Below are 26,015 nucleotides of genomic sequence, written 5' to 3'. Positions count from 1 at the left end.
GTGGTCAGTAGTTGTGGTGCGGTCAGTAGTTGTGTGGTTGCGGTCAGTAGTTGTGTGGTTGTGGTCAGTAGTTGTGTGGTTGTGGTCAGTAGTTGTGGTGCGGTCAGTAGTTGTGTGGTTGTGGTCAGTAGTTGTGGTGCGGTCAGTAGTTGTGTGGTTGTGGTCAGTAGTTGTGGTGCGGTCAGTAGTTGTGTGGTTGTGGTCAGTAGTTGTGGTGCGGTCAGTAGTTGTGTGGTTGTGATCAGTAGTTGTGGGTCAGTAGTTGTGAGGTCAGTAGTCATGTGGTTGTGGACAGTAGTTGTTTTGTTCATTAGTTGTGTGGTCAGTAGTTGTGTGGTTGTAGTCAGTAGTTATGTGGTTCAGTAATTGTGTGGTTCAGTAGTCATGGTCAATAGTTGTAGTTAGTAGTATGTGGTTGTGGTTGTGGTAGTCGTGTGGTTGTGGTCAGTAGTTGTTGACAGTGGTCAGTAGTTTAATGGTAAGTGGTTGTGGTCAGTAGTTGTTTTGTTCATTAGTTGTGTGGTCAGTAGTTGTGTGGTTGTAGTCAGTAGTTATGTGTTTCAGTAGTCATGGTCAATAGTTGTAGTTAGTAGTATGTGGTTGTCAATGGTTGTGGTCAGTAGTTGTTGACAGTGGTCAGTAGTTTAATGGTAAGTGATTGTGGTAGGTAGTTGTGTCGTTCTGCTCAGTAGTTGAGTGGTTCAGTAGTGTGTGGTTGTTGTCAGTAGTTGTAGTCAGTAGGCATGGTCATTAGCGGTCAGTCGTTGTGTGTTTGTGGTCAGTAGATGGGTGGTTGTGGTCCGTAGTTGTATTCGTGATCAGTTGTGTGGTCAGAAGATGGGTGGTCAGTAGTCGTAGTCAGTAGGTTAGGTCAGTAGCGATGTGATCAGGATTTATGGTCTGTCGGTATGTGGTTGTGGTCAGTAGTTGTGGTCAGTAGTTGTGGTCAGTTGTGTGGTTGTGGTCTGTAACTGTGGTCAATAATTGTGTGTTTGTGGTCAGTTGTGTGGTTGTGGTCAGCAGTTGTATTGTTGTTGTCAGCAGTTCTGTGGTCAGTAGTTGTTTGGTTGTGGTCAATAATCGTGGTCAGTAGTTGTGTGGTTGTGTTCAGTAGTCACCTTCGTTGTATCCAATCAGAGCAGCAGGATCAACGTACAGCCCACCCTTTTCTTTACAGACAGGCAAAATAGACAGTTATTTAGAGAATGGGTCATGCACTTGAGCTGATCGATTTTTTAAACAGATTCACAAATCATGGGAATTTGTCAAGCTATAAAGAGTTTTCACCCTCCGAGGCATGTGTTGCTAGGCAACAGTTGCCTTGGCAGGCCTGCTCCCTCCACGGCTAAAGCCACTGTGAGGAACATGCTAACAAACATTTGTGCAATGAAGCTAAATGAATACTGCACTCTGATCTACAAAACTTTTTTGCTAGATTCATGATAGTGTTGTTGGGCAAAGCAAGGAAAGTAAACTTCAAACTTGATGTAATTTTATTGAAATTTGCAGCTGTTGTTGGTAAGTAATGAATCTGCTAGTTTCTGATATGACTTGGTGCATCTATAAAAGAAAGCAGTTGATGAGTTACTAAAGCAGCTCCATCTATTGATTGCTAGGAGCTATTCCTAATCTGTTTTCAGATTTGAAAAGCAGAGAAGTAGAGGAAGATTGTATATGCCCTACGTTTCTGACCTGTTGGGGGTGGTCAAAAACAGCATTTGGAAAAAGTTGGTAAAAGAAATGTGTTACTGTAAACAGCAAGTATCGTTAGATGCGTAGCAGATATTTTTTGTTCCGCAAACAGATGTGAAAAGCAGAGAAGTAGATGTTCTAACTTGTCGAAGTTGTTGGCGAAGTGGGCGAAGTAGCCGATTTGTGTCAAAAGTTGCATAGTTGCATTTACAGGAAATAATGGAATGTTGGAAGTGATGTCACAATGGGGGCAATTTAGAATGTTGAAAAAAAAGTCCCATGAAAGTGAATGAAGATGGGCAAAAAAAAACTCAATCCAGACCAGTCTACACATTTTAAAATTTGAATTGCATTTCTAGTTTAAACGGTGTTAGAGGAGTTGAATGTAAAATAAGAATATGTAGTATGTATAAGATTTAAGTGGGGACTCTTGTTTCGCAAGCCCCACAATAATAATAATAATAATAATAATGTAGTATGTAAGAAATCTATAGTTCTGCATTGATGACATACAAATCATATTCACTAACATTGAGTGGCTGCTGCCAACACACTGTCATTGACACTGACCCAACTCCAGCCATTTTAATAATGGGAATTGATGGGAAATGATGTAAATATATCACTAGCCACTTTAAACAATGCTACCTTATATAATGTTACTTACCCTACATTATTCATCTCATATGCATATGTATATACTGTACTCTACATCATCGACTGCATCCTTATGTAATACATGTATCACTAGCCACTTTAACTATGCCACTTTGTTTACTTTGTCTACACACTCATCTCATATGTATATACTGTACTCGATACCATCTACTGTATGCTGCTCTGTACCATCACTCATTCATATATCCTTATGTACATATTCCTTATCCCCTTACACTGTGTATAAGACAGTAGTTTTGGAATCGTTAGTTAGATTACTTGTTGGTTATCACTGCATTGTCGGAACTAGAAGCACAAGCATTTCGCTACACTCGCATTAACATCTGCTAACCATGTGTATGTGACAAAAAAAATTTGATTTGATTTGACAGACTTGGTGCTCCGGTACCACTTGCCATGCAGTAGCAGAGAGAACAGTCTACGACTAGGGTGGCTGAAGTCTTGGGTGTGCTTGGACCATATTAGTTTGTAGGAACTTTGAAGCTCTCAACCTGCTCCACTACAGCCCCGTCGATGAGAATGGGGGTGTTCGGTCCTCTTTTCCTGTAGTCCACAATCGTCTCCTACTACCACTGTTGTGTCATCGGCAAACTTAATGATGTTGGAGTCGTGCCTGGCCGTGCAGGATCCAGTTGCAGAGGGAGGTGTTTAGTCCCAGGGTCCTTATTGATGAGCTTTGAGGTCACTATGGTGTTGAACGCTGAGCTGTAATCAATGAATAGCATTCTCACATAGGTGTTCCTTTTGTCCAGGTGAGAAAGGGCAGTGTGGAGTGCAATAGAGATTGCATCATCTGTGGATCTGTTAGTACGCTAATTGGAGTGGGTCTAGGGTTTCTGGGATAATGGTGATGTGAGCTATGACCAGCCTTTCAAAGCACTTCATGTATATGAGGGTGGTTCGTCCTGTACTTTTAATTAGGACACTGCCACAACTGGAGGTCTGCTAGTTGAATTATTTGTATTTTCCCTGCACACGAAGAGAGAACACACATTGTTAACCCTTGGCGCAGTCACAGCTCTCAGGCACAATCACATGGAAACTCACTCAAACACTGTCCCAAGTACTCACAATAGGTACCCTAGTAAGCGAGCTCGGGAAACTCGTTAACATAAATCTTTAGATTGCCCACATTAAAACAAATGGTTGTATACCAGCACCTTGTGTGTAACATTACCAGTTTTATATTGAACACTTGCGGAGCCAAGGACAACATACCTTGCTGGCCGAAGGTCAGGCAAAAGAGAATAAGGGGCTACGGAAATACAGAACCTGCGATGGACCAAACCAAAATAAAACTTGTACAATGTACAATATAGATATGAAAGTGTCTGTACACCAAAAAAAATAACATTAGCTCTGCAGCTGTAATTCAATTTAAATAACACTGCATTATCATCACATTATTAACATCCCCTCTTGACCTGGCCTATTTGATTTGGTCCTTGTGTGCATAATCTAGGGGAACATCACACTGCTACATCTACAGACGTGAGTGCTACGGGTCAGTAGTAATCAGTCTGGCCCCACGGCTTTAGTGAATGTTAACCTGTTACTCACATTAGCTGTGGACAGCGTGACCAGTCTTCCGGAACAGCTGGTGCTCTCATGCATGATTGTGTTATTTGCCTCGAAGCGAGCACAGAAGTGGTTTAGCTCATCTGGTAGGCTTGTCACTGGGCAGCTCTCAGCTATGCTTGCCATTGTGGTCTAATGGTTTGCAAGCCCTGCCACAGCAGATGAGCGTCAGAGCCGGTGTAGTACCATCTTGTTAACCGTTAGCCAATTTCTGAACTAGCTACCACGGTAGCTTACATGTCCATTTTGACAATCGCTGGACTAGATATCAAATTATTTGTAGTTGTCGTAAGCTAGCAGAATGCCAATGAGACAATGATTTTTTAAACCTGCTACAGTTGTCAATCGTGCAATTATGACCCAAATGCAAACACGTGTAGAAAACACTTCTGGTTTCTGCCTTCAAAATAAAAATCACCTATACACCATGAACTCCAAAGCCTAAAAATCAACAGAAAATGCTTAATGCGTGCTTTAGAACTTGGTCCATGAACTGATGAGTCAAAGTTATCAGTCATGTCACTAAAAACAAAACAAGTCAGTTATTTTGCTCCTTTATTCATACAATCCCATTATTGCAGGTACAGTTAAATAATAAAAAGCTATTTTAGAGTAAAAGGAAATAAGTTGGTACAGGTGGCTAACATCCTACTATATCTGAACTGTGGAAAAATGCACGCGGTCTCTACCACTGATGGATAAATTATTTATTTTAATTGAGAAATCAAGATACCATAAGTATGCCTGTGAAGGGGGGTAGCAATGGAAGGCAACTAGGTCGCACCACAACCTCCCAGCAGCCTATAAAGAGGCATTAAAAGCAGGAGGAATTGGGCATCTTGCAATGGAGTAACATGCGTAGAGTTATATAGCCACGTGAAGAGGGAAAAATGAGAGTCCACAGTCTTGGGACAGTGCAGTCTTGTATCTGGGGAGGTATTTCAATTTTCTATACACCATGAGAATTTTTGTCGATCTTCTTTTTCAAATGGTCTTTGTAAGCCAAGATGTCCCGGTTCCATTTGGTGATGGTTTGCTTTTCGCACACCCAGATCTCCTGGGCCACCTATGGAAAACAAAGGAGAAAGGGGGTTAAATAGGGACACAACAAATAATTCCAATAAGTAAACTAGAGCCATTTCTGATAAGCTCATTCAAAATGTAGACTCGTGGAGTTTAACGGCTCAGCGCCGGTGTGCTATTGGCATGGCCGAGTATGTTCAGACACTGTGGCCCACAAATGCTTTGCCCTCATTAGGGTTGGAGTACATTTCTGTTCATTGTAAAGCAACTGTTTCCAATTGTTCGATCCTCACCTGTTGGATGAGCCGGAAGTCATGGCTAACCAGCATCATGCCGCCCTCGTACTCGTTGATGGCGTCAGCCAGGGCATCGATGGTCTCGATATCTAAGTGATTGGTGGGCTCGTCCAAGAAGAGCATGTGGGCGTTCTGCCCGGCCAGCCAGGCAAAGCACACCCGGCACTTCTGCCCGTCGGACAAGTTTCTAATGGGGTTCACCTGAAGGAGAAAAAGAAGAAATGTCACCCATGTCAGAAGACCGTTCCCCCAATTCATATATAGGGGTTTAATTCAATTACCGACTTGGGTTGAATTACAATGGACTACAACCCGGCCTGGGTTCAAATAGTTATTTTCCTTTCCTCGGAGCTTTCATGATACAAATGGAACAGTCCCAAAAGTACAAACCCCACTCCCCCGGCACAACAGACAGGCTCAAACGTTAAAATGACTTGAAAGCAAAACTAGATGTTATCTGAAGGCAGGTCTGCAATTGGGAGAACAATATTTGAGGATCACGATTGGTCACTAATGATCAAACTGACCTGCTGTTTGCCTGTCAGCCCATAGCGGCCAATGATCTTCCTCATCTCCTCCCTCTCCTTGATCTCTGGGTAACACTTCATCATGTAATCCAGGGGGGAGAGGTCAAGTTCCAGCTGCTCTGTTAGATGCTGGAGAAAATACAGTAGGTTCAGCCATGTGAATCACGGAGATTTGTAAAAATGTCTAACAAACTTAACTTCAAATCAAGTCAAATAAAAAAGTAATGCACTTCACAACCACGTTTCCATCCAATTTTGGAATTGTATGAGCATACGCACTTAAATGATCTAAGACAGTTTAGTATACCAGTGTGCTTTAATGGTATGGTACCTGGTGATATCTGCCAATCTTGACGTGGGAGTTCTTGCGGATCATTCCATCGGTGGGGAGGAGCTGAGGACAAAGACAACGAGGAGACATTGGTAGGAATGGAGAGATGGCAGTTGTGGGATATCGGTTCAAAGAAATGACCAGGCAACTGAACAGGAAATAAAAACCACCGTTTACATTTGGACCATTCTCACATATCAGTGAAAATTAAACTATAAACTAGTTATGGTAACGTGTCATGGCATGGCTGAATGACAGGAGAACAATTCAAGTCTGCTAAATGGCCGTAACAATGTCAAGACTAACCTCTCCCATGAGGAGTTTAAGCAGGGTGGACTTCCCGGCCCCGTTGGGCCCCACAAGGGCCACTCGGGTGTCGAGGTCGATACCGAACTCAAGGTTCTTGTATATATGGGGCTGAATCATCAAACGAGGGAAAACACAAGACAACAATATTGAGGAAAACATGATACAGTGTAGTTTGGAGCTGGAATCTCTCTTTCGTTTTAGAAACAGTTACAAAAAACAAGTTGAGCAAAACATTCGTTAGGCAGAAGAGAGGTTGGACAAACACGTACCTGGTCATCAGAGTACTTGAAGCTGACATTTTGGACCATGATGACAGGAGGGGGAATCTTCCCACAGGGAGGAAAACAAAATGACAGGGTCTAGAAAAGGAAAAGAAGAATGAGTTAAGAGTTCAGGATGGTTTGTTATTTTTTGATTCCTGCCTTGTGACACCCCGAAGGAAGCTATGGAATTATGGATTCTCTTTTGCAATTTACTATTATCCCAGAACTAACAACCTGTGGCGTCTGCTCTATACTCCTTGGCATGCTGCTTAGATCAGTTTACTATTATCCCAGAACTAACAATCTGTGGAGTCTGCTCTACACTCCTTGGCATGCTGCTTAGATCAGTGTACTATTATCCCAGAACTAACAACCTGTGGCGTCTGCTCTACAACAAACTTGTTATACCAAAAAGAGCACCTGTTCCTACCCTATACAGGAAGCACCATCAGCCCTGTCAAAGTCACTAAACAGACTTACTTGGTCATTCTTAACACTCTCAGTCAGGCCCGAGGCCACCATCTTCTGCAGAGTCTTCTCTTTACTCTGGGCTTGGCGAGCCAGCTTGGCTGAGCCGTGCCCAAACCGGGCAATGTAGTTCTGGTGGGGTAGTAAGGAGAGAGAAGGGTTTACAAAACTACTCATGTTTGGTGAAGCAGTTCACTCCCATCGGCCACAAGCTAAGTGGTTCCAAAATAACCCATCACCCACATTACCGGCGCCGGCCCAAATTTCACATACTACTTGTGTACGTGAAAGAGTTAACCCAAGAGAAAGGGGGAGTTTACCTTCATGTGTTTGATCTGGTCCTGCTCCCAATTGAACCGCTTCATCTGGTTCTCTTCCAACTCCTCCCTGGTCTTAATGTACTGGTCGTAGTTGCCCTTTGAGGAAGTAAACAAATACTTGTTTATAGTACCATTTAACATTAAAAAAAGGGATGTACCCCCACATCTTTCATTTACTTTATTTTTATGACTTGAATATAGTACGTTTTTAAATCATAGTAACTCGCCAAGGCAAAATACACTATAACGTGTAAATGCAGAGTTCAACACACATTCTGACAGATGGAATTTCATGACATCTAGCCAAATTTCCATGACCACCAATTGGTGGTGTCTATGCACGTACAAAGAAAGTAAGCGTAATGTGGTATCGTCGCTGGGAGGCTGCTCTGATCCCACGTACCACCTCTTGTCATCGTGTAAGGTGGAGCAGCAAATCAATCAATCAAATTTGATGTATAAAGCCCTTCGTACATCAGCTGATATCTCAAAGTGCTGTACAGAAACCCAGCCTAAAACCCCAAACAGCAGGCAATGCAGGTGTAGAAGCAGCTCATAAAAATAAGTGTACAAGACACCTGTCTGACTTGCGCCTGTGAGTGGACTGATCCATTGTGGAGGCTGTGGAGATGGCACAGTCCATCAGGCCAAGACCTGTGCTATTGAAGAATTGTATATGGTGCAACAAATAGAAAATATTTTAGAAAAAAAATATGAAACGCATCAGTGCGCTGTTGACTTGGCGCCCTTCCCTAGACCATGTTCCCATGTGCGTAATAGCAAAGTTAACCACCATATTTGTTTAACACAAATCTGTCTGTTTTTAATCTTTGCCATGCTTTAAGAGGCTGTACATTTTGTTAGACCAGCCTCTCAGGTATTATTTATTTAGTGTTGTTTACACTGTCCCAAATAGTCTGGAAAATGACATAATATTAATCCAGTTTTTCCTTGATCTCATTATCATGATAATAAGTAATGTCATTATCATTAGTAGGCTTAGTATTGCAGCCTTGTATAACCACCAACGAGCTGTAGGCCAAAGAGCGCATCCTGTTTAGTCTAAAACACCATAACTTAGCTAGGCCTCTATTTCAATACTTATAGGCTACTGTATCAATAAATTATTTTTGTTCGTGTCACACAGCATAAGAGTCATTCATGATTTGAAATGCAATCAAGTATTTAATTTAAAAAATAAAGCAACCATTGAATAATTAGCGTAAAAAATAGGCGTAAACCGTTCCATTTAGGAAATTGAATTCACAAATTAATGCGACTTTAGTATTTACTGTAATAAAGGCTCAACAAAAAAAAAAGACATCTCTATATTTTTATTTAGGGGGTAATTTATTAGTATTTGCTTGTCTGAGGTAGAGGACCTCATAAGCTGTAGACCACACCATCTACCAAGACCATTTATATTTTTCATCAAGGGTCTCTGTACTTCGCTCCGTTCATCTTTCCCCTCGATCCTGACTCGTCTCCCAGTGCCCTCAGATGAAAAACATCCCCACCGCATGATGCTGCTGCCACCAGGCGTCACCATAGGGATGGTGCCAGGTTTCCTCCAGACGTGACCCTTGGCATTCAGGCCAAAGAGTTATATCTTGGTTTCATCAGATCAGAGAATATTGTTTCTCATGGTCCGAGTCCTTTAGGTGCCTTTTGGCGAACTCCAAGCAGCCTGTCATGTGCCTTTAACTGAGGAAAGGCTTCCGTGTGGCCATTTTACCATAAAGGCCTGATCAGAGGAGTGCTGCAGAGATGGGTGAACCTTCGAGCTCTGTCAGTGACCATCGGGTTCTTGGTCACCTCCCGACCAAGACCCTTCTCCCCCAACTGCTCAGTTTGGCCGGGCGGCCAGCGGCAGACATTTTTTGGTAGCCTCCCCCAGATCTGTGCCTCGGCACATTCCTGTCTCGGAGCTCTACTGACTATTTCTTCAACCCCATGGCTTGGTTTTTGCTCTGACATGCACGGTCAACTGTGGGACCTTAAATAGACAGGTGTGTGCCTTTCCAAATCATGTCCAATCAATTGAATTTACCACAGGTGGATTCCAATCAAGTTGTAGAAACATCAAGGACGATCAATGGCAACAGGACGCACCTGAGCTCAATTTCGAGTCTCACAGCAAAGGGTCTGAATACAAATGTAAACACATATTTTTCCCTCTTGCAAAAATGTCTAAAAACCTGATTTGCTTTGTCAATATGGGGTTCTGTGTGTAGATTGATAAGGGGAAAGTATTTATTCAATTTTTAGAATAAGTCTAACGTAACAAAATGTAGAAAATGTCAAGGGGGTTGAATACTCTCCGAAAGCACTGTAAAAAACATTCACTCCCCAATAGCTAAACAGTTACCCATAGGGTACAAGATGTGTTTTGAATTGCCAACCTAGTTAGTCTTATATCATATTTCATAGGCTAGGCCTACCTGATGCAGCAATGTCCGACTGTTTCTCTCCTTGAGCAATGGCCCACTTGTCTCGCACACATGTAGGTGATGCACACAAACGTGTCATTCCGATCCTGGCAGACGTTGCTTTAAATTTTATTGATATAATATTAACTGCCTGAATAAATTACACCAACAGAAATTAATGTTCATGACTTCTCAAAATTCTCAGATTTGACAATTTTCCAAAACTTACCAAGGCCTGGAAAACATTTGTAAAATTATGACTTTTCCAGTATTTTCATCACCGGACAAACCCTGTAAATGGTGGAAGTCTGAGCTTTAACTGGGCCCATTTGGGTAAGTAAGTTTAGTAAACTAGTGTTTATTTATCAACTGAGGACAGGAAATGCAACTGCTCAGACCTGGAGAATTATTGTAAACCAGACAAACAGCTTGTGGTCCATGGTGACCCATGACAGAGTGCAGTTGCTCTTACCGTGTAGTATTTCAGCTTGCGCTCGTGCAAGTGCATGATGTTGGTGCACACGCCGTTGAGGAAATCTTGCGAATGGGAGATCAGGACCAGAATACGTTTGAATCTGTAGAATAGGAGTAAGGCTGAATCTTCAGACACTTCTAAATAGCAACAATGACAATTGTTGAGAGGCATTATCCTACAATGTCAGGCATTATCCTACAATGTCAGGCATTATCCTACAATGTCAGGAACCAAAGTCAAAAGGTAACTGCCAAAGTAATGGAAACACTTGAATAAATGAGGGATACAAAGAATATTGAAAGCAGGTGCGGTTCCGGAGCTAGCTAAGCAATTAACATCCCATCATGCTTAGGGTCATCTATTAAAATGCTGGGCAGGCCATTACTTTGGTTACCACAGCTATGCCTTGCCTGGCTACCCAAATGCCTTGCTCTTGACATGAGTTTCTCCGCAATGAGTCAGGATTAGAGTACCCCCCCCAATGATTGATAGAACGCAAACACATTCTTAGCTATTCCGAGTACAGCAGCATTTAGAAAATGTGTCATTGGCTGTGATACTGATTGGTTAGAGATGAGCCAATCGCTGATTGTACAACACCCCTCCTTTTGACATCACCACAAACGACTAACGACGGCTGTCTCCGACTGAAACATGTAGTGAAAACAGAGCAGCGGAGGAATTCAGTTCGAGTCCCCAGGCAAGGCTATGACCCCATAGGATGACAATGCCACCAACCCACAGGGCACGAGTGGTCACTGAATGGTTTGATGAGCATGAAAACCATATGCCACCTCAGTCACCAGAGCTCAAGTCCATTAAACACCCACGGGAGATTCTGGAACAGCACCCGAGATAGCATTTCCCACCACCACCAAGAAAACACCAAATTATGGAATTTCTGGCAGAAGAATCCATCCAATAGAGTTCGGTACTTCGTAGCTTGTGGTGGCCCAATGCCCTATTAAGACACAATGTCATTGTTTCCTTTATTTTGGCAGTTACCTGTATATAGCTAGTTAGCACATAACTATAAACTCCATGAGCAATGTCTAAAACAAACCTGTTATCATGGAACTAACAAACCCTGTGCTGTGGCATCAGGTCTACACTCTTTTTGTAATGCTGCTTAGATCAGATAAACGCTTCGGTCTAGTTTTTGTCAACGCGCCCCCGCACGGAGAACAAACTGCCTGGCAGGGGCACTATAATTCGGCCTTTTGTTTACATCATGTCACAGCAGCAATAGCAGCTTAAAGCGAGTAGATCATGGAAATGTTCCACGATATTCCAGTTGCCACTTAAATGTCAGAAGAAAGAACCCTGCCTCCAATCTAAGGTGGCTTTTCACATTAAAAGTAACGATACAGGCACAATTGTTTCTAGAAAAGTCGTGTCCTACGTCTCACACGTCTAAATGGCCTTACTGGCTAAGCTCTTCCTCCAGCCACACACAGGCATCCAGATCCAAGTGGTTGGTGGGCTCATCCAGCAGCAACATGAACGGCTTCAAGAACAGGGCCCTTGAAGACGAGGAACGCACAAAACCAGGTTAGTACGTCTTCAAAACAACAGTGATAAAATAGGCTTATTCACACCCTCACCCCCCCCAAAAAACAGGGCATTTGTGAATGAAAAACAATTTACAGGTAGGTCTTATTGGAGGAGGTTGTGAATTAGATGTTTTAAATCTAAAACCTATTAAATAGTTATGACTAAAGGCATTTGGGCAAAGTGAAACTCAAGAGTGAACAGAACGGCAGGGATCAGATAAACGCGGCGGACAATTTGTCTCACTGCGCCGCTGCACTGAGAACATACTGCTTGTTGGCGGCGTTATCATTCGGCCTGTCTTTACATCACTCCCAAACAGTTCTGAGCCAAACGCCTGTGATTCATTAGAATATAGAGATTATAGGATTCGACCAGTCAAGTTAGGACAGTCAAAGATAGTGGGAAAGAAAAATGTTTTTGTGGTTTGATGTCATTTGCCCACTTGTGTCATTTAGCCAATTCTAAACAGGACCCTCACAGTCCTCATCGCTCTTCATGTAGATTGACAGTTTTCTGGACAGGTGTAGACAGTTGAAGCGAGGCTTGAGAGAGTCTAGGAAAAAGACTGCACTCAAGGCCTGCATTCATATGGTGTCTCACAGTAGCAGTGTTGATCTCGGATCAGTTTAGCTTTTTACATTATAATGAATCAACAGGGGCTTGGGGCAGATCTGGGACCATATTCTCAGAGTAGTGGTGCATATCTAGGATCAGGTTCCACCTGTCCATTATGATCCAAAAGTTAACTGATGCTAGATCAGCGCGCCTACACTTGGAACCTTTATGAACAAGGGCCCAGATCCCAAATATGCACTAATAGTAAAGGTTTGTCTTTGTATTGTAAAGGGTGGGTTTGTACCTGGCCAGAGCAACGCGCATCCTCCAGCCTCCGCTGAAGTCCTTAAGCTTCTTCTGCTGCATGGAGGCGGTAAAGCCCAGGCCGTGGAGGATCTGGGAGGCCCGCACCTCAGCCTTATCTGCGTCCAGCTCCTCCAGGCGCTCATAAAGCTCCATCAGCTTCTCACACTCGGCTTTAGGGGGGGAGAGAAACAGAGAGATGAGCGTTTGGGTGGAGGACAATGGAAAAGACGGAGACGAACGGGAGAAGGTAACAGTCGGGGTGGGTGGAGAGAAACTTCTACTCTACAGTGTTTATTTTAACTGGTTGGAGCAAAATGGAATCACGGTTATTATCCCACCAATTAAGCCTTTGTGCCCTTGTCCCGATGCTACATCATGAAGGGAACACATTATGCAGGACTATTCGGGACATGGGAGGTAGTGTACCACGCCTAGGAAGGGAAGCTGCCACAGTGAGCACAGTTCCCATGGTAACATGGTAATTCACAGTACTACAACCAAACCACCATTCTAAAGCAACTCACAGTCCTCGGATGCCAGGCGCTCTGCCTCCTTCTCCAGATGGATCCTTTCCGCGTCCACCTCCATGACACACTGCAGGGCCGTCTTCTCACTGGGAGACATCTCACGGGTCAGGTGGTAGATGTCAATGTGCTCTGGGATAGGTACCTCACGGTGGCCAATGGCTGCCAGCAACATGGATTTACCTGGAAAGAGAAAGATTTGTAAGTGTGTGTCCTTTAAGTAGAGCTCAAATGAGTATTTGTAAATAAGGTGGGGATACTTCTACACAGAAGATAGAGGGTCTACGGCTGCTGTTCGGTTATAAATGTCATAAGGGGCCAATACATATACACAAAAAGTAACCCTACCCCAGCTAGAGGTTGCTCCTGGGAAAACTAGGGCATATTATGTCCTGAGGAGATAAAGGCTGAGTTGGCTGAAAGATGTCCCGCGTGGACAGGTGTGACTAACACCGAAAATGACCAAAAACAAGGTGTCCCAAAGGCACTGTTCATTAGAGCACACCATAACAAAATGTTTTCCAATGAAAAGAGTCTTAACGGATAAATTCTTACCCAAAACACAGTCAAAGCGCGTACTTTCACTTTGTGCCCACTGAACGCACCCCATGTGATGTAACCACTTACCAGTGCCGTTGAGGCCAATGAGGCCGTAGCGGCGGCCCGAGTTGAGCTCCAAGCTGGTGTCCTGCAGCAGCTCCTGCCCATGGAAGGTGAGCGACATGCTGGTGACGTGCACATCTGTGCTGTTGGGGTGCGAAGCCAGCACGCCAGTCACCGCCCGCGCCTCAGTCTTCTTCAGCTCAAACTCATCCATCTCCTTGGTCAGGCTTTCCACACCTGTAACTCAGTGACACGGAGGGCCATTTAGTAAGTCATTTCTCCAGATGAACTGTTACCCATCGCTACTTACATTAATCTGAAGAACCAGCCTATCCATTCAACATGAGAGAACAACCACCTGGAATACAAATACATTTCTGAAACCTGAACTAGCAGTGAAGAGGATTCTTTAGTTGCTCTATGATTATCAACCATTACCGTTGCTTATGGCGCCATTCTCCTGGCCTTCCTCTGGTCTCTCTCCCTCTCCATCCTCAGTTTTTTTTGTCTTCTGGCGGGATTTGGCGGCTTCCTTCTTCTTCTGCGCCTTCTTCTTGGCCAGGTCGGAAGGCATGGCTGCTGCGGACCTCGACAAAATTAAACTCGAAGACAGAGAGCTGGGGGTCAAAGCAGGGAAAACTGGTTCAGTAAGTAACATTGTATTGCCTGCATCTGGATTATCAGGAGTAGCTAATATGGTAAGCAGTCATCAAGTGAATCAAAATGCTGGTGCCATTTCATTTAGTTTGATACACCTCATTACCACTACCAAGACAAATTAAAGTAATATCAATTTGGTTGGAAAGGGTCGCCCGTTTGTTATCCTCATTCATGAAGCATGTTGCTGACCAGCCAAATGACACATTAAAAATGTACCTAACCCTCTTAAAGCTCTGCTTGATCTGGCTTTAGTTGAACTGCTTGCAAGTCCTCCCTTCCTTTATCATTCATATGAATCGCAATCGAAGACGAAACATTTAAAAAAAAAATGACTAATCCATCTATGGTTAGACCGCGGATAGATTTTAGTTACCTAATCACGCTTGCGCAACTAGCAACTAGCAAGCGTTAGTTAGGAAGCTAATCATATCGCTCATTGCATTATAAATGCCAGCATCCTTTACCTGGTCAGCTGAGTTAGTCATCCTCTAGTATAACAGTAAGCACTGAGTAACCGGGGTAGCTAGCCAGGTGGCCTAGTATGGCTAATCTCACGTATCGTCCTCCCTTTTCCTGCCATTTAACTTACCACTACACGACTATGTTATATTCGCTCAGAACCGTAACTAACGTTGGCTAGCTATAGACATTTACATCAGTTTGCCAACTGCACATTAACGTTAGCTACCTAGCTGTTAAACTGGCCCCCTGGGCCACTATTAAAATATTTAGGCCCTACCAGTTAGCTGAAACTGGCTAGCCAAACCCTTGAATCTGGAGCTAGTAACTTCGCATTTAGATCACAAATCCAGGAAGTCAGTGTGGGCTTTTATATATCTTCCGATCTGTCAGATGCCAATCATCCCACTGGATAGAAATCCCCAAATGATTTTTTTTAGAGTCAGACAGCCGGTAAGATGTGGCTAATGCCGAGAAACTCGTGGTCATCTTTTCAGTGCATTGTGTAGTAACTAGAAACTAACGTTAGCTAGGTTACCTGCTAACGCTTTCAAACTATTCAAAACTAACGACAGATCCTGCCAACAATGTATCCTTAAACATTTTTTACTAAATCCAAAAAGATTTAAACACTATTTGTGACTCTGTTAGATATATATATACGTTTTAATATCCTGTTGGCATTTTCTTACCGGTCTTTTTCCTTGTTCACGCGCGGCTGCGACGACGTTGGAAAACGCACGAGAAAGAATGAGCTCGTTGTCGCGTGTCCCAATGCCGGCTCACCAACCAATGAAACGCCGAGTTGTCATTCAAGACCAACTTTCTCATTTGAATAACGGGCGGGTAAAATAAGAAGGGTTGTGGGAAATGGTGTCTTCTGGACGGTATTATATAAAGACCAGAAATGATTCATTATTGCAACATCATTGATAGAGTGGACCTCATTTTTCACAGACAGTTCATTGGTCACCTTTTTTTAACTGGAACACGTTTTAGGCTACGTAGAACTCCAGTGAAACAAAAATAATGATTATTATTCATTAGGCTTAAAATAAATAATTGTAACTATTGAGCTTATTTACACATCTAAAGACCCAAGCAGGGTTGGGGTCTGTCAATTCCATTTAAATTCAGTCAATTCAGGAAGTAAACTGACAATTACATTTGTTTTCATGTTGAGTAAAATCTCAAATTCAGTTACTATATTGGTTTGGATTAGTTTAAAAATATATATGACAAGATGACAACATTCATTCATAGCAGCAAATACATATAATCCGTAACCAAATACATCTATCTAGATTTAGAAATTGCAATATGGCTTAACGGTCAAGGGTTAACCCTTGCTTAATAAATCAGACTGTAATACCAGCTTTCTAGGGACACAGTCTAAATTAAAGCACTGCAAAAACGTGGATAGTTTCCTTACAAGCAAGAATGCTGAGTAAAATTACATTTGAACTTACTGTACTCGTTGTCTGAAAAATATCAACAGGAAAGTATTATTTAGCCAACTTTTTGGAGCGCCTGTACTACAGTTGAGATCACCTGGCACATGCACAAATTAATTCAACCATTTTAACACGTGCAAGACTTCGGTTAGTATGCATCCATTTTATATGCCTTAGGTGACGAGCAAACAAATTGTGATAACCACACACAGAGACCTGCGTTTTGAAGTCGGTTTAGTAATACTATCAGAACCCAAAGTATAAGCTTGTTTCTCTCCATTGTTTGTAAACGATATAATTAAACAAACAGTGTAGGCTATATCCTCAAAACATGGTTAAAACTATCATTTTGATCTCATAGATGATCCGTCCTTGCATCCATAGCTCTGTCTATGAATTTGAGAGTGGTTACAGGCTGGTTGAGAGTTGTTTTAACTGCAGATTGACCCTTTAAGTTTCCGTTCTTAAGGTCGAATATACACTTTCTGAAGCCAAGGCATACATTGCATGTTTTGATTTGTGATGAAATATTGGTGTTAATACGTTAAACATAAATTCAAGGACGTTTTCACTTGTCAACATACTGCTTTTCAATGGCATTCTACCTTAAAACAACCACGTCACAATATTGCTTCCTTCGTCACAAAGAGGAATGGCATAGAACAGTCCCCGCCCAGCTGTAACAGACGTGCCTATTTAGATTTAAGGTTGTCTTGAACACAGCAGATTCCCTCTGCCGCAAGCTTTGCCACAAGAGACAAAATGCAGCGGGTATCATTGGCATTGGTCATTTTCACCATTGCAATAATGACAATCCAATCGGTGCCCATAGAAACAAGTGGTGAAATGGTAAGCTTGCTATATGATTTCTTCTTCACTGTCTTAAACGTTTTTGGGGAGTAACATTGTTTTTTGTGATTGCTTCTGATGAGTAGACTAACATTGGTGAGCAATCCTTTGATTCTTTGACTCTTGGATCAGAGGAAACTTTTTTAAATGTGGGACATTCATTGCAGCATTTCATTTAGTTTGCTTTGGAATAGGATGGTAACATGTAAGAGGTTTGACATGTAGGGGCACTAGCTATAGAGATTATTTAACAGTTAATCGTAATCATCAAAGGGTTAAAAGTACAAAGTTGCTCTGAATCCATGTCCCGCCAACGAAAAAAATACAAAAAATCAAGCACCTGATCATAATCAAATTGGCTGATTTTCTTATTTTCCCTATAGTCCCAAGCTTAACTTAAGATCTGTGTGTTAGTCTTTACTTTCACATGAATTATGAATTGATGTCAATGGAAGATTTGGGTAAACTTCTGAATTATACCTATAGATATAGTAAACAGTAAGTGTTGGTTCACTGTACTCCGCAGATTGAGAAAATGCAACACGTCAGCATGAGCCAGTTTCGCAGGAGAAGGGGGACTGATGACTCATTCAAGAAACCCTCACAGTCCTGCTCTGGCTGCTACTCTGTCATAGGAGACCCCACTACGACATGATCATCCCGCTAGTGAGGTGAGCCATAATTTCACAGCTCATAAAGTCCTCAGTGACTGAATATCAGTAGGACTACATGTACTGTACTGTAATGAAACGTAACGTAATGTAACTTAAGTTGAGCTGTTTATTAATACTATATACAACCACGTTGACTCACCCTGCAGGAGCTGGTTTCACCTTCACAGAGGACAAATCAACAAACGTGGAATCACCAGAAACGTCACTCCAAAGAGCAAGAAGAAAATACTAAACCAAGGAACTATCCTCAAAGTAAATATCATCACTGGCACCCCCTGTTTTCTAAGACAAATGAATGACACTTTCATATGAATCGTGCATTGTATTGATGAACGCTGGCTGTGTCTTGTGGGAGCGCCTGTTGAAATGTCCTTTCCCCATCCTCATTTTGACTCATAAGGGCAAGAAGTACAATTTAGGCATGTCATTATCAATTACTTCAATTTAGAGCTTTACACATGCTGAGTCACAGCCTGCTTAAACCAGACTGAATGCTGTGCTCACATCATGTTGAGCACACGTTTCAGTGTGGTTCAAGCAGGCCAGCTGAGTCATAGGCTGGTTGAGGCACAAGTGGTATTTAAAAAAAATAGTCATTGAAACCATGCCACAACTCCAAAACCATATTGGCTAAGTTTGAAACCAATTAGCAGTTTTAACCAATCAGCATCCAGTATTGGACCCACCCCTTTGTATAAGCTGTGTTAATGTATCAACAAAGTCGTCTTATGTGCCATAACTGAAAGCAGTGTCCCCAAAAGGAACATTCCAATCTTACCCCAGTCTATTTGAATAAAGAGGCCTAGTTGAAAAAAGAGGACCAGATGCTTTCTTGCAGAGGTTTCAATTTTATTACACTCTTTAGTAAGAACATGGTCTCTGAAGGAAACTGCACAGATACCTTGGAGATCAACGGTGTGAGAGCTTCATGTTCATTGGTGTTATTCCAAACCCAAGGACAGTAGATGATAACTTGAGCGCCAAAATGAAGAAGTGGCCTTGTCCCCAAATGGTCCTCAGTCTTTCCACTAGTAACTAGATGTGTTGGAACCTGATAAGACAAAAAAATGCCAGAATAGTATCGGACCATTGGAGTCGGCTATTGCGGACGCTAATAAATCAAATCAAGTATAAAGGACTTGAACAATATTTAATAGATATAATTTACAAATAGTATGAAGAAAGGTGAGAATGTGTTTCTGCACTTGCAGAAATGATTTCCGTCCTCAATGAACCAACAACCTACTAGTATGGTGGACCAGGAGTGACAACAAAAATAAAAAAATAAATGTGAACATAAACCAATGATATATTATTGATATATATTAATGCGTTAATAATGCACTTCTAAATTAATAAACACATAATAGAACATTTGAAAATAATAATAATAATAATATGCCATTTAGCAGACGCTTTTATCCAAAGCGACTTACAGTCATGTGTGCATACATTCTACGTATGGGTGGTCCCGGGAATCGAACCCACTACCCTGGCGTTACAAGCGCCATGCTCTGAAATATTGATTTCTGTACATTTTCAATAGTCATGTATACATTTTTCTAAAAGATTTTGTCACTCCTGGTCCTCGATAATTACAAGCAACCGAACAACAACTTACTCCTACTGGTTTCTACAAGGGTGACTAGCACTTGGAAGATGCTCCCAAAAACAGGGAACAACGTCACACATCGCTCACATGCCAGTCAGCTTTCACATGCAGGTGTGTGAAATGTTTGAGGAAATCAAGATAATCGTCATCTGTGTGTGGATATGCTTTAGGAAGAGATACACAGGTAACTGCCAAAATAAAGGAAACACCGACATAATGTGTTTTAATAAGGCGTTGGGCCACAGCGAGCCGTCAGAGCCCCTAGAACAGCTTCAATGCACCCTGGCATAGAGTCTACAAGCCTGGAACTCTATAGCAAGGATTCGACACCATTCCTCCATGAGAAATTCCATCAGTTGGTGTTTTGTTGATGTTAATGTCAATATTCTAAACAATCAGGCTGTTCTCCCTGACGAATGCTTCACATTCAGAAAAAAGTCAGAGTTTTTAAGATATTGTTCAATTGAACTTGCCACCACAATAGAGGTATTTTAATATCATGAAGAGTGCCTTGCTCCTCCTCGGTAATTGAACGGGACTGTAGTAGACTTTACCTTGAGGTGCTGGGCCGCCGTGGGGCTCCAAATGGGGAGGAAGGGGAGTTCGTCTCCCTTCAGGCTCTGATGCACCTGTGCACCTGTTGAGAGGAACATCGTGTCAAAGGAGGTCATGCAATCTCACCCATTGGAATATATTGCGTGGAGTTCACCTTGATAATATAAACAGTGCCGGCTCCCAAAATGATTACTGGAACCTATTTCAGTCCACGTCAAGCACTGTTACTATAATAGCATAAACAGAAAACAAGTTTACAACCAGAAAATTATATCATTAAGAAGTCATGTGCCAATGGTATTTTGCCTGCTGGGCTATTAATCTTCTATTAATCATCTTTTTTTGATATTGCCTTTGCCTCAGAGTTTATCTCTGAAGTTAGCTACTCACATCGAGGGGTGGAAGCGGCTCTCCTCCCCATCCAAGATGCCGTGGTAGCTGCCGATCTCCAGCTCCAGGCGCATTTTGTTGCCCAGCAACGTCTCATAGTCACGGCGTTGCTGTTCAGTGTCGCCATGGACGTCGCCCAGCTCTGACTTCAGCTTGCCAACGACGGATCCCAGGTTCTGCAACTCGATGTCATGCCAATGCTTGGCGTCGTTCAGGGAGTTCTCCAGGCCGCGCTTCTGTTGGAGCAAGTTGACACAGTTGACACCTACACACACACACACACACACTTTGTGTTTCATTCGTTCCATTCTAACCATTCCAATTAGCCCGTCCTTCCTATTTCTACCTCCACCATTCTCCACTCACATACACACTATTGGTGGTGTTGGGCTGTCCCCAAAAACGTTGCCCTATATAGGGACACTGTAGAGGTGACGGCTCAATACGTACCAGTGCTCTGATGGACTCGGTTTCGGCCTGCAAACTCTGGATTTTACAACCAGCATCGTTATACTCCGTCTTCAGACTCTCCAGCTCCTCCTCCTCATGACTCAGCTTACTGCCCACACTTTCCTCCTGCTGAACACACACACACACACACACACACACACACACACACACACACACACACACACACACACACACACACACACACACACACACACACACACACACACACACACACACACACACACACACACACACACACACACACACACACACACACACACACACACACACACACACACACACACACGTCAAGCTATGTCAAAGAACAGGTGTATTCCGTCTGTTTTGCCTGGCCCCTACTAGACACAATAAACCTCAAGCTGACCTCATAATAGATAAACAACTAACGACAAATGTCAATACATTTCAACTACACATTGATCTATCAAAAGTAAATATGGATTTCTCCCCTTTTTACTCAGATGTTAAAGGTTGTAAGTGTGGGGAACTACAGTATGAACTTACCTTGTATTCCAGGTAGGCATCGGTCTCGGCACGGTTCTTCTCGATGACTCTTTCCCAGTGGGAGCGGATGTAGGCCAGTATCTGGTCCAGGTTGGTCTCAATGGGAGCGTCCGGTTCGTCCACCTCACGGCCTGCCATCTGGTTGTACAGCACCCTCACGTCCTGGAGGGGGCAGAAGAACACCTGGGAAAAGGGCCTTTGTTCCACCCCAACACCAATACACCGGATTCATATAATCAATACGATCCTAATCATCTGATTTCCAATAACAACCAGCTGGATGAGGTGTCACTCTGGGCATAGAGGTAAATGCTTGTCAGTGGGCAAACCCCACAAGAAAGGAATCCTATGGAAATGCTAGCAGTTAGGGTTTCTTATGTGCTCCATTTGTTTCTATGCTGGGTAAATAAGCTTAACGAATACACAGGAACTGTCTTGGAGATTCAACTAAGTTGTATTTTGTTAGATTGTATATTGACGGGAATATACCCTTCTCTAATATCCCACTCTAAAAACCCGACAAGGAACCCTATGACAAAGTTAGCGGTCTGCTGGTCATCTGTTTTTTCCAGTATGTGCTCCATCCTTCATGCTTGACTCACCTCCTCGTGGTTGTGGGCCAGGTCTCGGAGCTCAGCCCTCATGCTGTCCATCTGGCTGTCCAGGTCTGACTTGGTCAGGTTGGCATCGTCAATCACCTTGTACAGAGAGCTGATCTCCTCCTCAACCGCTTTCCTGAAGGGCTGCTCATTCTCATACCTACAGGATGGAGAGAAAGTGAATCTCAAAAGACAGAGTGTTCTTCTCCATGCTCTTCTCGTTTCCCCAGGTTCTGACGTTTTGGGAAGGAGGTGAGAAGAGAGGAGGTGAGGAGAGAGGATGTGAGGATGTGAGGAGAGTGTACACTCACCGGTCCTTGAAGTCCTCAGCGTTGGCCTGCACATTCTCTGTCTGCAGCATTAGCCTGGCATTGTCAAGGATGGACTCACTAACCTATGCGGGAGGTTTTGCAATATGTCAGTCTGTCCACTAGGGTGCAACAGATGCTCTGAAGTTCAAATTAATAAATGGGTATTCTGCATGCAGGTATAATGCACAATGACTTGTTAAAAGCATGAATGCGCCTTTACAACGTCTTATTATAAGGCGTATGGTATGTTAAGTCTCTCTATGCAGGTCATTTTCAATGGACTCAAAATAGCTGTTATTAAGCGAGGATCATTATGAGATCCCCCATTATAAGACCAGACATTATAAGCAGTGGTGTAGTGGAGGGTAAACACAGGTAGACATCATTTACACAACTTTTTTTTATTTTGCACGAGCGTTTACCCACCTGTCGCTGAAAACTGCACACAGGGAGTGTTACTTTATACACCGCGAAAGGTGGTCAGCTTTTACCCAACTATTTTGTTTACTCACTGCATCACTGATGATAAGGGAGTCATGCATGCCTGTGCCAAGTCTTGGAGTGCATTATAATGGCATCACAATGCATTGCACCTCATCAATGGAAGACTGCTATACTTCAACATCATTTCTTAATTGGAAATCCAGCCGCCATCAGACTCCCTGTCAAGGCTGGCTGGCTCTAGAGACTCCGTGGGACTCCACAGAGTGCGGAAGATTGGATGTATTTATTGTGCCCCTAGCGCATGGAAGGACCTGCAGGCCACTTTGAGGCTTGACTCTCTGGTCTCGAAGGGTCAGTTTGGGACTTTGAGGAGGAATGTGGTGATGTTTTGATTGAGGTGTAATTTTATCGGTCACTTTTGAATTTGATTTGTTGTAATGTGTCATTGTAACTGTATAGTATTGTATTGAGGCTGATCACGTTAATGTATTGATCCCAGGGCAGCCTTATAAATGAGACCCTGGTGTTAATGGTTTTCCCCTGGTTAAATAAAGGTAAACAAATTCAAATATGCTAACAGTCCCACAGTGCAATAAACAATTGAGGATCATGAACACTGCTTCAAAGTTAGACTCCAAAACTGTCCCTTTTAAATGAACGGCACTATCCAGTGCAAATCCCGCCACAATCTCTAGCTACAATCACCCACTCAATCCGTGCTTCAACCTACTCTCATCTGGTCGGAGGCACAGAACAGCAAAATGCTGCACTGCTGCATCGGCAGGAGCTTTCTTAACTTCATTCTAGGACTTGTGAACAATTCAACAACTCCCTCTCTTATTTACCTGTACCCAGTTGTCTTCCCAGTCCTTCTCTACCCCTCTCCTCCCATTCTTTCTCTTTCCCTTCTTATCAGTCTGTACCCTCTACCCATCATCCTCAACTCCCTCCTCCCTCTCCCTCTTCCTGTAGAAGTCATCCTAGTCCTTCTCTACCCCTCTCCTCCCGTTCTTTCTCTTTCCCTTCTTATCAGTCTGTACCCTCTACCCATCATCCTCAACTCCCTCCTCCCTCTCCCTCTTCCTGTAGAAGTCATCCTAGTCCTTCTTTATCCCTCTCCTCCCTGCTCTTCCTTTCTCCCCCTTACCTATCTGTATCCTCTCTACCCATCATCCTCAACTACCTCCTTCTCTCCCCTTCCTTACCTGCCTGTAGACGTCCTCCCAGTCCTGTCTGAGGGGACCCCAGGCTCCGGCACTGGACGCCTTACGATCCAGGCAGTGTCGGATCTGCTCCTCCAGCTGCTGGTTGAGCAGCTCCAGGGCGTGCACCTTGTCCCTGTACTCCATCAGGCAGCAGTTAAGGCTCTCAGCACCCCCGGGGTGCTGCCTGCCACCAGCCCCAGCCCCAGCCCCAGCCCCATGGGGCATAACAGGCACAGCCGTGCTCCTCAGCCCCTGCAGGAACACACTGCTGATGCCCAGGGCACGCCGCGACACTCGCGTGCCCAGGCTGCAGGTGCCGCCTGTGGGGGCTGTCCCCACAAAGACGCCCCGGGGGGCTGTGGTGATGCCCGCGGTGCCAGCCCTGGTGCTGGCGCTACCCGGGCGCTCTGCAGCGGAGTGTTGGCCCAAGAAGGAGGACCGACGTCTTGGCAGAGGCATGACCCTTGTGCTTGGAGAATGTGGGTATGAGACGAGAGAATGTGGGAGCGTGTGCGTGTCAGAAGAAGGCTAGTCACCATGCATAGACATCATTGAGTGGCTTGAGAATATGTTGGGTGGCCTGTGGTGTCAAACAGCCCGTGTCCCTGGGCGCATGACTCTTTATTGCGGCTTGGGCTTCTGGAAAGCAGAGGGGCTTATTGTTCCCCTGTGGTGTTTGTGTTGTCATTGTGACAGTGGCCTGGTTCAGGTTGGTGTATTGGGGCTCTTTGTGTGGGTGCTGGTTGTTTGTTTTTGCTGTCTCAGCATTGGAGCCCTCTCAGGAAAACTCCATTGAGCGCTGGCTTGCGCACCCTTTCCCCAAGCACAAACTGCCACCGGTGCGTCGTCTGACTAGACAAAATCTGACTGGAGATGCTTCTACCTCCTCTTTTTGTGTGTGTGTGTGTGTGTGTGTGTGTGTGTGTGTGTGTGTGTGTGTGTGTGTGTGTGTGTGTGTGTGTGTGTGTGTGTGTGTGTGTGTGTGTGTGTGTGTGTGTGTGTGTGTGTGTGTGTGTGTGTGTGTGTGTGTGTGTGTGTGTGCGCGCATTTATATGTGAGAACTTAATAAATCAGGTCATGCATCACTGTAAAGAGTATGCCCAATGACTGTAAACATGAAAGACTGGAGAAGGGGCCAGAGGAATGTTCAGTATGGTCATGCATCACTGTAAAGAGTATGCCCAATGACTGTAAACATGAAAGACTGGAGAAGGGGCCAGAGGAATGTTCAGTATGGTCATGCATCACTGTAAAGAGTATGCCCAATGACTGTAAACATGAAAGACTGGAGAAGGGGCCAGAGGAATGTTCAGTATGGTCATGCATCACTGTAAAGAGTATGCCCAATGACTGTAAACATGAAAGACTGGAGAAGGGGCCAGAGGAATGTTCAGTATGGCCTGTTTTTTCAAATCCAAAGTTAGGATGTGTTTGATCAAAATACAGTCAATGAACGCCCAAGGATTTATTAAATAATTGTATATTTGAAATATAATTGTTGTAATGTTCTATTTTCAATAATATTATGAGAGTCTGATGATATTCTTATTTTCAATGATAGTCATAGGTGTAGGTAGGTATAGGTGTGTGTATCGGTGGCAAGGAAGCCAGGCGCAGGGGAATCGATCTTGGTAAAATGGAGTAGTTTATTAATAACTTAAAACATAACTCCAAAACCATTAATAAATTAACGAAACAAAGTGGGTACGAGGACCCGTCGCGCACCAATACAAACAACACCAAATAATAACAAACAATCTCTGACAAAGACATGAGGGGAAACAGAGTTTTTTTAAAACCTTTATTTAACTAGGCAAGTCATTTAAGAACAAAGTCTTATTTTCAATGATGGCCTAGGAACAGCGGGTTAACTGCCTGTTCAGGGGCAGAACGACAG

At 43.5% G+C, this 26,015-nt stretch overlaps 2 protein-coding genes and 1 long non-coding RNA gene across 3 annotated transcripts; 1 reads left to right on the top strand and 2 right to left on the bottom strand.

Moving 5' to 3' along the window:
- Positions 1–4,486: 4,486 nt before the first annotated feature.
- LOC124010037 (ATP-binding cassette sub-family F member 2-like) lies at positions 4,487–15,833 on the bottom strand. The gene is made up of 15 exons (XM_046322355.1): positions 15,743–15,833; positions 14,370–14,548; positions 13,956–14,168; positions 13,329–13,511; positions 12,803–12,974; positions 11,817–11,912; positions 10,387–10,489; positions 7,486–7,581; positions 7,178–7,297; positions 6,704–6,793; positions 6,432–6,542; positions 6,126–6,188; positions 5,795–5,923; positions 5,265–5,468; positions 4,487–5,014 (listed from the first exon to the last, which is right to left on the bottom strand). The coding sequence occupies exons 2-15, from the start codon at positions 14,503–14,505 to the stop codon at positions 4,898–4,900; spliced, it is 1,833 nt and encodes a 610-aa protein (XP_046178311.1). The 5' UTR covers positions 14,506–14,548; positions 15,743–15,833; the 3' UTR covers positions 4,487–4,897.
- A 1,372-nt stretch (positions 15,834–17,205) lies between these two features.
- On the top strand, positions 17,206–18,835 carry LOC124009919. The gene is made up of 3 exons (XR_006834333.1): positions 17,206–17,353; positions 17,880–18,024; positions 18,174–18,835. It is a non-coding gene; the product is annotated as an uncharacterized LOC124009919 (long non-coding RNA).
- A 26-nt stretch (positions 18,836–18,861) lies between these two features.
- On the bottom strand, positions 18,862–24,734 carry LOC124009918 (phakinin-like). The gene is made up of 8 exons (XM_046322171.1): positions 24,119–24,734; positions 22,470–22,552; positions 22,162–22,318; positions 21,560–21,721; positions 21,035–21,163; positions 20,585–20,820; positions 20,194–20,276; positions 18,862–19,078 (listed from the first exon to the last, which is right to left on the bottom strand). Exons 1-8 carry the CDS (start codon positions 24,575–24,577, stop codon positions 19,056–19,058), a joined length of 1,332 nt encoding a protein of 443 aa, XP_046178127.1. The 5' UTR covers positions 24,578–24,734; the 3' UTR covers positions 18,862–19,055.
- Between the last annotated feature and the right edge of the window lie 1,281 nt (positions 24,735–26,015).

Source organism: Oncorhynchus gorbuscha, linkage group LG22 (assembly GCF_021184085.1).
Source record: "Oncorhynchus gorbuscha isolate QuinsamMale2020 ecotype Even-year linkage group LG22, OgorEven_v1.0, whole genome shotgun sequence".
Classification (NCBI taxonomy): domain Eukaryota; kingdom Metazoa; phylum Chordata; class Actinopteri; order Salmoniformes; family Salmonidae; genus Oncorhynchus; species Oncorhynchus gorbuscha.
The sequence above is the reverse complement of the archived record's forward strand: the minus strand, read 5'-3'. Positions and strand labels throughout refer to the sequence as shown.